The sequence below is a fragment of the Taurulus bubalis genome (genome assembly GCF_910589615.1).
Source record: "Taurulus bubalis genome assembly, chromosome: 4".
Lineage (NCBI taxonomy): Eukaryota > Metazoa > Chordata > Actinopteri > Perciformes > Cottidae > Taurulus > Taurulus bubalis.
Genome location: NC_136592.1, coordinates 9,204,775 through 9,217,080, shown reverse-complemented (window position 1 = coordinate 9,217,080; position 12,306 = coordinate 9,204,775). Strand labels below are relative to the sequence as shown.

Sequence of the window (12,306 nt, the reverse complement as noted above, 5' to 3'; positions counted from 1 at the left end):
ACTTATATGAACTTTCAGAGTTGCCATACTTTCGTATGTCTTCTGCGCATGCGTGCCGTTAACTACATACAATTGTTAAACTATCAGCAGCAACATTTTAAAGCATGTCAGAGAAAGGAGAAGTGGATTTAACTGGTGCCAAGCAGAACACGGGTGTGTGGCTTGTGAAGGTGCGTATATTCCTCGAAGAACAATAGGATCAGGATGTAGGACGTAATAACGCATTAACGTAGCTTAAACCGAGCTAACGCTAAGGCTAACTAATGTAGCTTAGCACTGAAGCGGTGTGCTGTAGCTAACATTGGCTCAGTTCTTTAGTTGTTAGTTAGCGGCTAGCTATATTGAGTTAAAATCACAACTACTCATCATAAGATATTTTTTGTGAGCTGTTACGTTGAAGTTAATACCAAAAGGTCCCATTGTCAAGGTATGAATCCAGCCCCCATGAATTATACCCATGTTTCTTCATGCAGGTACCCAAATATCTCTCTCAACAATGGGCGAAAGCGACCGGCAGAGGGGATGTCGGGAAACTCCGAATATGCAAGTATGTGAAACATCTCAACATCGAGGAAATAGCAGAAGCCAGCCTGTCCAGTTTGAGTTGTTTATGTGTGCTTAATATGTGGGTTTAAATCAAGTGATAGTAGTCATTGAACAACACGAGACAATTCCTTTGGAAGGGGAAAAAATTAAAGTGTATGTTGGCTAAGGGTGAAACGATAGTGGTAATTAGACGGTAATAAAATGTTTTTGTTTTGTTATTCTACTACTATACTACTGATGGATTGAACATTAAATGTGATACTTTGTTATTCCTGCCAAGAAATTAATTATAATTGTGCTCTGTATTTTGATTTCCAAGGAAAGGAAACCAAGGAAAAGCAGAGGTAAGGGATGTTTAAAAGATGTACCATATGTCCTGGTGATGGACATCTACCACCACATACAATGCCATGATGATGATATCCATCCTTATGGTGTAGCACACACATAATAATAATTAATTAATAAGGTAGTCATTCACCATAGTCAGTGTTTGGGAAACACAAAGTAGTTCATAAAGGCTAAATAGACAACTGTTTGATCAGATTCTCACGATTCTTCTGTGACGTTTTCTCGATTGATGATTTAATGTACTTCACAAGTATGTTGGTGCTTGTCAATAGTAGAACAAGGCACCATACGTATGCATGCCTGCTGTGGAAAAAGGGGGCTGAGAATATTAATTGTGGATGACACTGCTCTTTACAGGTGTCTTTCACTTTGAATGAAGAGCTGACCGTGATCGACGGTATCGAAGACAAGACGGTGTCGGCGCCTCGCGACCATCCGTTCACCATGCAGACGGTGGGGGGTCAGATGCTGGCGGTCTTCACAGAGAACTCATCAGGTGAGTCTCTGTTTTTCATTCTGAGCCCAACCGGACGAGACACTCATAACAGACTTTTAAGTGAAACTTTCTGTGATGTGAATGATCTGTTTGTGCCAGAGCCCAGAGGTAAGTTCTGTGTGATCAGGTGGTGGAGGTGCCCGTCCTGCTTTCTTTTTTTCTTTTATACAGCTTGCTGTCTTGATTCCCTTGCCTGCGCTGCTTGTCTCTGTGTGTGGTGAACTCTCAACACATTTTTCCTAGAGTGTGAGGTCGTCCACCCTCCTCCTAACAGAGTACACTTAAGAAGTGCGCTGCTCACGGTGGATAAGTGAACACTTGATGGAAAAGAGCTGGCCTTTTGGAAATTTGTCTTCATCCAGTCTGATCTGTGTTTCCATTTCTATGTGCAATGGAAATTTGGTTTCAGTATTTGATCTTAACGTCAGTCGTTTGTTTGTGCTTTGACCTTTTCAGTCCACTTCCAATCATCTCAGTAGAACGGATACATGATGAGGCACAATGGCCCCATTCATAACTAATTTAACATAGAATATAGATCAATATCAACACGCATCATTGATGAATTTGCAGTTGATTTGAGTTTTTGCATGTTTTGTTTTTTTGGGGTTTGAATTTCACCAGCCTTGTCTGCCCTCTTCGTGTGATGTAGGTGTGTTGTTGCTATGGGTGCTGGTGAGCTTGTGCTACTGTGCTTTCTTTGAGACAGCATCTGTGCGGTCTTCGTGTGTGCGTGTGAGTTTGAGGGCTGCACACGTAGCAGGTTTTTTCTTTGTTTGTCCTAAATATGAACTTTTTCTAACAGCAACCTGGCCAGTAAGGCAGCCGTTAAAAAAAGCTGGTCATAGTTGGACATCAAGACTTGTGAAATTCAGTATTTTAACAGAAAAAATAAATAGGAGATGGAGGTCATTACTGCTGCCTTTTTTCCATATTGCAATTAAGTGTTTATTACCTTAATTGCTGCTTTGGTAACATACAGTGTTCTCATATGAAAATGTATTCTTTTCGGGTTCAGTATTTGTGCAGCTCTGTCATGGATGTGTACTTGTGGTGGTGCAGGGTCTCTGCTTTTTATTTTTGTGAGGGCATGCTTGCTTTGCTCGTGCACACGCGTGTGTAATATTCCGAAAATTACGCCGAGAAGCTCTTGTGTGATTTAAACTTTTTTGGTCTGCAACTAAACCCTGGGTGTGGTTCTTGTTGTTCGATCCCCTTCTTCCTCCGTCTTCCATCCCCTGTATTTCCATGTTTACCAACCCTCCCTCCCTTCCTGTAGGCCAGTCAGAAGAAAGATCTGATGGCAGCAGCTCAGTTTCGGGGGCGGGGGCAGGTCCAGGTGAGTCCTACGTTTCGCCAGCGAGCGACAAAGTTGCACCTCTGGGGATCAGGCACAAAGAGTGTCTGTTATCTTTTTTTAACTATTAATAAGTGGCGTATCACAATAGCAACCCATATACATGCTTCGGAAGATGCATGTTTTGGTACCAAAACCGTAGACACATGGTCCTCATGTGGAGCACAGTTTTGCCCTGAAGCGTCACACAGGCAGCTTCTCCTTTTTGAGCACAAATTTCCAATTCATCTGAAACTTCTGCACTGCGTTTGCACCATCTTGATTGGAGGATGGAAAAAGAGAGTCTGGTCGGACACTGCGCTTGAGTAGAGTGCTACCTGCTCGTGGTGATGCTTGTGATACCAGTCCAGTTGTGACATTGTGTTGGCAAAGATAATTCATATCTTGACTGTTTCTAAATGTTAGTTTAAATCTATTCTATGTACGTTAGCAAGCTTCCTTCAAAACTACAGGTAAATAAACCCTCTGGGATGGAATCATCATTTTTTTGTTCCTTACCTGCTCAGTGTTCAAGTAGATTAGGATCACCTTTCCATCAGTGAGGCTTCTGAAGTCCTTGAAGGCCAAAGCTACGACTGACTTCTGATTAGTTTATTTTCCCACTCATAAACTACAATCACGTAGATTTTTTTTATTTAAGCTATTGTCATTAGTACTGATTGAATACTTAATACAGCATCAAACTGTGTCACATTCAGCAAGTAAGCCCTGTGGACGACCTATAGATGACTTTCGGGACTTGGAAGGGACAGCGTGACCTCCATTCTGAGCCAGTGTGGCTGGGCTGGAAATAGACTTGGAAAAAAGCGCGTGGCAAAAGAAGTTTATATTATTTTATGTATGAATAATTTACAGAGAAAAGGACAATTGCACGGAAATTGGAGACTTTTTGGGGGAGTAAAGAGAAATGCATGGACTGAATTAGATTTAACTGTGTGATGAATAATAGTGATAGCAGAGAGAGATTAGGGTTGTGTGTGTGTGTGTGTGTGTGTGTGTGTGTGTGTGTGTGTGTGTGTGTGTGTGTGTGTGTGTGTGTGTGTGTGTGTGTGTGTGTGTGTGTGTGTGTGTGTGTGTGTGTCAGTGTTGGGTGGTTTGTTGTAGCCACATTATGATGAGTGGAGTTACGGTATCGCAGTGTTTAAAGCACAATTGTGGAGTTTCCGAAACTCAAGCCTGGACCCAAATTAAATTCCCATTAATAGGAGTGTATTTATTTATTTTCTCACAACGCATTATCCAGCCGGTCAGTGTCGGCTATCATCATCTATCTGTTACGCACATGGAACCGATCACCCTTCCTTACTTATGAAGTAAACATGCACTGAAAAATGCAAACGTTTTGATGTGGTGTTCATGAACTGACCTCTCTTTCAGATAAAATCGCCTTGGAGGGAGTAGTAGTGCAGAGGGCGGAGTGCAGACCTGCTGTTAGTGAAAGCTACATGAAGCTGAAGAGGCGAGTATTCTCGAAAATGATTTTCACACACGTCAGTTTGTTAAGAGCCTGAACCTGTGTGTACGTAGCTTATTATGTCAAGTCTACTTCATGATGTAGGTCTGTCTATCTTCTGTATGATTACACACAAAAAACTATTAAAAAAATGGAAGGATTCATGATCAAAAGGTATTTTTTTCATTTGTATTATTACTATCACACAAGTGAGTAATATAACATTAATTGCATAGATATGGTAATGCATTGCGTCGTATCATACAGGTGTTTATTTTCTTCTTTCCCAGTGCATGCCTTGTGTGAGTAATTCTCATTTTCCTCACAGGTTGCAGATTGAAGAGTTGGCCAAGCCGGTCCGGCTGTCACAACAGTTGGATAGAGTTGTCACCAGCAACTACAAACCGGTGGCCAACCATAGTTACAATGTAAGACATGAGTCTTGTTTCATGCATCTTAAGGTCTTGTTTTGCACGCCTCATACAGCATATAACCTGCACATGAAGTAGTTTATTGATGCTTCTGGATAAGTATTCACCATGAATGTAAAGGCACACAGAAACAATGTTGCGTGGTTGTCTTACAAATGTTTGTCAAGCAAATTTCTTGTCTATAAATTAATGGATACTAAAGAGGGAAAAACATTTAGCAGTCGATACTAATTACAACTGACTTGTAATAGAAGAGGCATGACATGTAAAGGCACTGATGTGGCTCTACACGGTCAGTATGCATTTCCTGACCTCTGGATGTTTTCCTTTTTTCCACAGCTTGAGTACGACCGGAAAAAGAAGGAGGAGGGAAAGAGAGCAAGAGTGGACAAACAGCAGGTGTTGGACATGTTGTTTTCGGCTTTTGAGAAGCATCAGTACTACAACATCAAAGACCTGGTGGACATCACCAAACAGCCTGTGGTAAGACCGGAGGGCAACATCGAACACCCCGCTCATACGGACCTTTAACTCACTGAAAAAAACTATTAAATCAGAGTCGTTTCAACACGTCAGCCATGGGGTTAACAATATTTATCCATAGACGAGTACAACCACCGTAGTTTTGCTGTTTTACCGTTTTACCGTAATCCACCATAGAGTTGGATATTAGACAGATAAAATCATTAAAAACAGTTGCTTGCTATATTTCAATTCTGTTATCTGTTAGCTTTTTCTTGTGAGAGTTGTTGATGAAATTATCGTTTTATAACGTTGATTCAGAGAATGAGCATTATATTCATCCTTTTTTTTCTTCATATTTGTCTTCTCTCAGATTTACTTGAAGGAAATCTTGCGTGACATTGGCATCTACAATGTGAAGGGCACGCACAAGAACACCTGGGAGCTCAAACCAGAATACAGACATTACCAAGGCGAGGAAAAGACTGACGAATAGTTTCTGACCCTCAAGGCCGATACACCGCCTTTTATTTTGATAGGGACGGTGTCCCTCTAAGCAGGCCTTGGTCGGCCTCCAGATTACACCGTCAGGTCAAAGCAACGCTGGACGATGAGGTCAATCGCAGGCTGTGTGTTACAGGGAGAGGTTGTTGTATCCTGTTATTTTGTAGAAGACTAGAAAAGTCAACGAAATCATGTGTGCACCGTCTCATCTGGACATCGTCTTGGTCACAGCGCCTGCACACTTGAGGCCTCCGGAGTTTAGTTCTAGCCAGCGGAGGCTCAGGAGCCGGCATGTATGACGTTTCTTGGAATTGAATAATTGACACAGGTGTAGCTCTCACCACAAACCTGACATGTACTAAGGAATTTTGTTTTTAGACTTTTAAATTTTTACTGTGTTGACAATTGTAATTGCTGCAAGTCTCCCTATAGTTGCACCGTTTTAATTTAAATTAATTATGCATTAAATGGTTTAACAATATTTTTAAAGTCTGAGTTTATACTATACAGCTGCATGGAATGCCTCAACAGATATGCGCATATCTGTAGAGGCGCTCATCCACTGCAGATGAGTCTCATTTGGTTTGAACCAGTTGGACTCCTAATTGCTCCATTATTCAGTTACTTTATACTTCCCCAGCTGGTCACGTTCCAGCAACCCAAGGCAGTAGCACCAATGTTCCACTGCTTCAAGACAAATAGTCTTTTTAGAGCAGCAGTGTTAATAGCTCCCAAAACGACTCATTGCGACTTCAGCCTACTATACAATTAGTCATAGGTTATACATCACAAGCTAAAACGTTTCCTTTATACTACCAGGATTAATAACCGTTCAACATCTTTCAGTAGAGTCCTGCCAAGAATACAGCCTCAGGTGTCGCACACAAGGGATTTAAATCAAAAAAGGTATACAAGTTCAAAGTTATTGCAAATAAAAAGCAACAATGAATTAGTGTTCAGTAAGTGACATCTCCATTCAATTGTTTAGAGAAAAAAAACTTTAATAGACAGAATTGTCATTTTTTTCTCAAATTGCATGTATGGAACACCGATTCATAGTCCGTCCAAGATTCATGCCGCTGGAAAATTAATATGACAAACATTTAAGTGCATTGCAGTGTGTTGGGCCTCAGCAGGAAGAAGACAATGGTTCCACCGGTCCAATCCCAATCAGGCATCAGCACGGTGCTTTTTACCTGAGAGAAAATAGGAAAACTATTAGATACGTCGCAGCACGCACACACAAAAAGTCATCCTAATTTGGTGTTCCTCCAGCTATTAAGACAACGCAAGTAAATGAAAAAATGCATGCATTAGGATTAAAATATGCACAATGTGGAATTTTAACAACAGTACCTATAAAACAAAGTAACATGTTTGACCATCTCAGGAGCAGGGAGACTCAGTGGGTGAAATTAAAAACAGTGACACTAAATACAGACTTGTGAATCTGACCTGTCACAACAACCTTGCATGTATTCCTCAGTGCAATCGTGCTGCTATATAGAATGTAGCAGTCAGAAAGCGCGAGGAAGTTTCAGTTTAGCATCTCTATGCAAACCAAGAAGCCAAATAAGATGCTTTAGGTCTATCAGTGGATGCAAAGTGAAGTCTGAACAACAAACAGCCTTACAAGTGCTCACCTGCAAAGTATTGATTCAGACCAAGAATGCGTCCGTCACAGCTTCTGCAACATCTCTCCGATTTCATATCCCGAAGAAGCCTCGAGGACTGGATAAAGGAAAAACAAATACTTTACATCCAAGCTCATAATTAAATATACTACATTACAAACAGATGATATTTCTGATTTGTCCTCCCTGATTCAATCCGAGACGCCATGGAAAAGGCGAGCAGAAAGCGCAGAGACATTTAATCTTGCATCTAAAGTATTAAAACCCAGGATGTCTCACAGCAGAGAGCCCAGGCTGTCAAAGATGCAGTTTACTGCCAAGCAAAAAGGCTTGAGCAGCAAAAACAGTTCAAAAACACAGAAGAAAAGACATTATACATACATCTCAGACACGGGACCCTGTGCAGATGGGAGATGCCCCCCTCGGACCCATTTTCTCAAGTAATTCTACTGCCGTGGCAGATTGTGGCATTGCAACAGCAACGTAATGATCTGCAGACTCATCCTCCTCCATCTGGCTCACAAAGGTGTCCACCAAATTGTGTTTGATCTGCTAGGAAAACAAGGCAGAAGAGAAGTTATGTCAGCACCTCAGTGAAGCAGCTTCTTATCGCTAAAGGCAATGAGTCTACATTGTGCACCTTAAATATTAGGTTTCTGCATTTCTAACAGAACAGCTTATACATTAGTCTAACATGACAATCTAGCATGCGTCAATTAAGTCTTAACACTGAAAGAGTGTCGGGTTAGTGAACTATTCAGACAAAGTAGCTCCAGTAACGTTATGGTGTGAGTAACTAAGGATTATTTTAACTGGGACACATTAAAGTGAACCTCTAAAGCCACATTAGTTTCTTCCCCGACATGCCAGTTAAATAAAATACTTGTTAAGTTAAAGTAACCGCCAGCTATTTTAATGTTAAGATACATTTAAAAAAATGCATTTCTAGTCAAGTTACCCTGGGAAACCACGTAGTTGAGACATTTAATTAGCGTTTGCTAGCACGAGGGCCTGGTAGCTACAGTGACGCATTTCCGGTGCGTCGCTAAACGTTATAGCGATGGGCCGTTAAAAAGTCCCCCATGTTATAAAAGAAGTCACTAACTTCAGTTCGGCGGGTTTACTTTGCAACACGGTGAACAGTCACGGAGCTTAACGTCACGTTATATGGAGCGGATTCCGTCGGCGACACAAAATGGCAACAGACGCCGTTAATTCACACGTGTCTTCATAACTAATCTATAACCGACACTAAGCGCTACTTTGGTCTCACCTAAACTAGTCAACAATATGAGATGACGCTAATATACTTACAACAGATCATGTCGATGCTGAGGGTCAAACCGCGAGGGTGATTTAGCATTCTGCCGTTATACACACGCGCTGTCTTCCTCCTGACGTGAGAGGCGCAATGTGTCGGTGAAAGGACTGAGCTGACTGTCGCTTCCAGCTTATATAGGCGGCTCATTGTCGCCCCCTGGAGGACAAAGTGGAAACATGTGTTTACACTGCCGCCCCCTGGTGTCCACAGTATGAAATAACTCATTATTAATTTACAAGTAAGTGCGCAGGATTCATGTCCACTGCGATGTACTATCCCCATAACCCATTCCCCATGTAAAACAATGTTAATTTGTGAGATTCAATCAAATTTATTTGAATAACGTTATGGTCTATAAATGATTTTTTTTTCTAACAATATCGTTTTTTAGAAAAGTCTACTTTCCAGTAGAAAAAGCTTTTTGTAAAAAACAAAAAAAAGGGGATTTCAATCAATGTACACAGACACATTTGTATGGCCTCTCTTGTCTCTTCTTTAAATGTCAGTTCGTTGCAGCAATGTCTAAAAGCTATTTCAACCAAAGATGGAGTCGTCAACATACTTATTTATTGATTATTATTATTATTGTTATTATTATTATTATATTATTATTTGTGGTGGTATGGCAGTGAGAATAACGATCAAATAAATAAAAAAATAGCCCAACTTCAAAGGCGTGCACGCGCGTGAACTTCGCGCGCGCCCCTCTCTTCTTCCAACATACGGAGTTGACTGAGGAGGCGCAGCACTTCGAAACTGGACTCCGCGCGTTTAAGTGGTCTTCCATCCGTTCCGTGTGGATTTACGAGAAGACATGCCGGCATCAAAGAAGACTTAAGCGCAGGTAAATTGAGGCAATCATTTATTATGTGTGACCACACATGTGTGCTCATTATCATGGTCTCAAAAAATACACCAATTACTTCGGCAGTTGAACTAAGTACTAACAGTGTGTGTGTGTGTGTGTGTGTGTGTGTGTGTGTGTGTGTGTGTGTGTGTGTGTGTGTGTGTGTGTGTGTGTGTGTGTGTGTGTAGGGTGGGATGTTGCTTGAATAACGTGTTCCTAATTCAAATTAACATTTTGGTAATTCCACAGTCCACAGGCAGTAGACAGTGAAGCAACAGCCCAGCTATGTTCAGAGCAGTGTTTGGACTCAAGAGAGAGGCAGGAGGAAAACGAGGAGAAAAAAATAAACAGAGGCCCCCAGGTAAGAGGCAAATCCCTGTGTAACAAGACTGTGTCAGCTCAATAATAAGCCAAAACTGCACCTTTCGGCTTGATTTTATTTGTTATTTTGTATCACAGTTTAAATCTTAACTGAGCTAAAAACAAAAACTGGGCTAAAAACACTTCAATCACTTTTTTTGGGTCACTTTAACCACTTTAACTGGTGCAGTATAAATACATTTTTTAAATACTTGTTTATTCTGTCTGTATATATACTAGTGTTATTGTGGATTATTTTGACTGTTTTATTACTGTTTTACTGTTTCCTTATATGTATTACTTGTTTCGTATTGTACTACTATCTCTTGCTGCTGTGATACTGCAATTTTCCCACTGCGGGACTAACAAAGGACTATTTCATCTTATCTAACGAGACTGCATTTCTGTCCCTGATCACAGATATGCAGGGGATTTATCTGATGTTGTACACATTAGATCTGTAATGGCATTATTCAGGTTCTCTTCTCTTGGGTGATTTAATAGAGCCAGTTCAATTAACCTAATTCATCAGTGTGTTCTGTCCTTCACACCGTGTCCCGCTGCTTGCAATTAAAGTGTGTCAGGAGAAGTTAGAGAGTCGGTTAGGCCAACATCCTGACCTACTAAAACGTACTGACGTACTGCATTTCACAGGAATTTGTGAGTGGGCCACGACTGAATGAGACAAATCTGCGTACCTATTATGAACGAGTTGTACTTGCTGTGTACAAACTGAACGTTTTGTATAATGCCAGTGAAGTGCGCACTGAGAGGTGTGCTGAACAACGTTTAACCTGCAAACAGGAGCCATGGTGTTTGTGCTCTTCACAGGGAGAACTGGTCAACTCGCTGCAGTTCAGAGGAGATTTCAGACTGCACAGAGGAGATAGATGGAAACAAGTCGAGCTCAGTATTAGAGCAACCATGCTGCCCATTAATATTTGATAATGTGCCGCTTTGGGAGGCAAGAACAGAGAGGAACACAGAGAACTGTGTCAGTCTCATTAAAAATGATATAGTATGTTTACAGACTCTGATCATTTGCCGAGAGCTATCACTTCTTGTCAAACGCGTATCATGAAAGGTTTCAAGGCTGTGATCCTTTATAAATCAGCATATCATGTGAATTTTTTTATATTAGGTGGTGGACCTCCGAGTCCTTGTTTTGCACGCGGTAATAACTGCAAAAAACGTCTTGTTTAAAGTACAAGAAAGTGAAAAAATGATTCCACAGGGAAAACTGCTGCAATCTGGTCCAACCAATAGAAGAGGCAGTGCAGTCTCTGTAATCACCTGCGTGGTGAGTTCTCTTGCGTATGGTTATTCAAATACACAGGACGAGGCCCATAGGCTGCAGTACGAGTGGAGATGAAAACGATTTGATAATTGAATTGAAATATAATAAGTGTTGCCTCTTTATTGAGTGTGATCTCATTCCTTTAAATAGATGTTCTGGCTTTGCCAACTTTCCATCACCTCATTCAGCAATATGCCTCCAAGACAAGATATGTTCGTCTCATGCGAGACATATTTTATATTCTGCTCTGTCTGCAATATGTGAAATCTGTTTCACTTCTGTTGAATCAACTCTGCCTTTTCAGCTCTTCTCAATGATGCCTCTTCAACTGTAACACTGGTCCTTCTCGATGTTGTCTCTTCACACGTAGGTGGCGAGGCGTACGCTCACAGCACCTTGCAGAGGGGTCGTGCCGGTCGGGCCCCCCGCTTCCAGGAGCACGACGGCGGCTGCACTGAAAGCCAAGTGAAACTGAGGAGACTGACCAAAGGGGCGTCCATTTCTCTGCCCTCCTCCCCTCTTCTCCCTCGCCAGGCCGATATAGTTCCTTCCCAGTCGTGCATCAGGTTCACAGGTGGGTTTTAATGGAAACAGCAGTCATAATAAGAACAAAACACAGGCTCTATACAAACAACTGAGAATGACAGGAAGCGGTGCATCAGGGGAAAGCTGCAGAAGTAGCAGAATGCTTTGATTGGCTTGCCTTGATTAGCAGAGCTTCTGTGCGTTCAGCTGTTCCATGTATGTGACAGCAAATGCAAGAGCATACAGACCGAGCCCCCAGGGCGCGAAAACATGTGACAGATTGTCAGAGTAAATGATTGAACAAGATAACTTAAGGCAAGGAACCCCAATTAGGTAGGTTGGTTTTTAGATGTAGTTATAGTTTGGATCTATACTGAATACAATATTCCAGAGTACCAATCAAAGACACCTCTTTTGACAAAATACAATAAAACTTAACTCAAGGTGAATAGCTGTGTTCCTTTCTTTTTTACATATGTATTCACATATGTCTATTCTTCACATTTTGAAAAGGAAAAAAGAAAAGGTAAAATATAATATTCTACAATGTATAGGAGGGGAACACACACACACACACGCACGCACGCACACACACACACACACTAGCAGTGTTAATGTATTATAGATAAACGCCCACAGTACAGTAAACATTGATTGTTCTGTTTGCATGCCTCATTAATATTTCATTATTTTATTGAAATAACATATTTTTAAAACATTCA

General features: G+C 41.2%; 2 protein-coding genes and 1 long non-coding RNA gene across 5 annotated transcripts in view; 2 read left to right on the top strand and 1 right to left on the bottom strand.

Moving 5' to 3' along the window:
* Positions 1-74: 74 nt before the first annotated feature.
* Positions 75-6,081, top strand: LOC306735238 (general transcription factor IIF subunit 2-like). Of its 3 annotated transcripts, XM_079216689.1 has the most exons (9): positions 75-170; positions 474-547; positions 866-890; positions 1,255-1,393; positions 2,673-2,732; positions 4,128-4,209; positions 4,532-4,631; positions 4,974-5,117; positions 5,470-6,081. In XM_079216689.1, exons 1-9 carry the CDS (start codon positions 105-107, stop codon positions 5,590-5,592), a joined length of 813 nt encoding a protein of 270 aa, XP_079072815.1. In that variant the 5' UTR covers positions 75-104; the 3' UTR covers positions 5,593-6,081. The 3 variants fall into 3 exon arrangements, with proteins under 3 accessions (XP_079072815.1, XP_079072816.1, XP_079072817.1); XM_079216690.1 differs by lacking the exon at positions 2,673-2,732; XM_079216691.1 differs by lacking the exons at positions 75-170; positions 474-547 and adding an exon at positions 688-739.
* A 505-nt stretch (positions 6,082-6,586) lies between these two features.
* Positions 6,587-8,653, bottom strand: LOC306735240. Its single transcript, XR_013770982.1, has 4 exons — positions 8,549-8,653; positions 7,616-7,786; positions 7,244-7,331; positions 6,587-6,796 (listed from the first exon to the last, which is right to left on the bottom strand). It is a non-coding gene; the product is annotated as an uncharacterized lncRNA (long non-coding RNA).
* Positions 8,654-9,687: 1,034 nt separating this feature from the next.
* Positions 9,688-12,306, top strand: part of LOC306735231 (protein TANC1-like) — a gene marked incomplete at both ends in the record, with an annotated part of 31,153 nt that continues 28,534 nt past the window's right edge. The window contains 2 exons of the mRNA XM_079216682.1: positions 9,688-9,763; positions 11,430-11,633. Of these exons, the coding sequence (XP_079072808.1) occupies positions 9,688-9,763; positions 11,430-11,633 (280 nt within the window). The remainder of the gene's footprint in view (positions 9,764-11,429; positions 11,634-12,306) is intronic.

What these genes read in the sequence shown, in the direction of transcription:
- LOC306735238 (XM_079216689.1), top strand. Translation starts at nt 105, where the DNA reads ATGTCAGAGAAAGGAGAAGTGGATTTAACTGGTGCCAAGCAGAACACG. An exon ending in GAAACCAAGGAAAAGCAGAG is followed by an intron (nt 891 to 1,254) that starts GTAAGGGATGTT and finishes TGCTCTTTACAG; the next exon opens with GTGTCTTTCACTTTGAATGA. An exon ending in CTTCACAGAGAACTCATCAG is followed by an intron (nt 1,394 to 2,672) that starts GTGAGTCTCTGT and finishes CCCTTCCTGTAG; the next exon opens with GCCAGTCAGAAGAAAGATCT.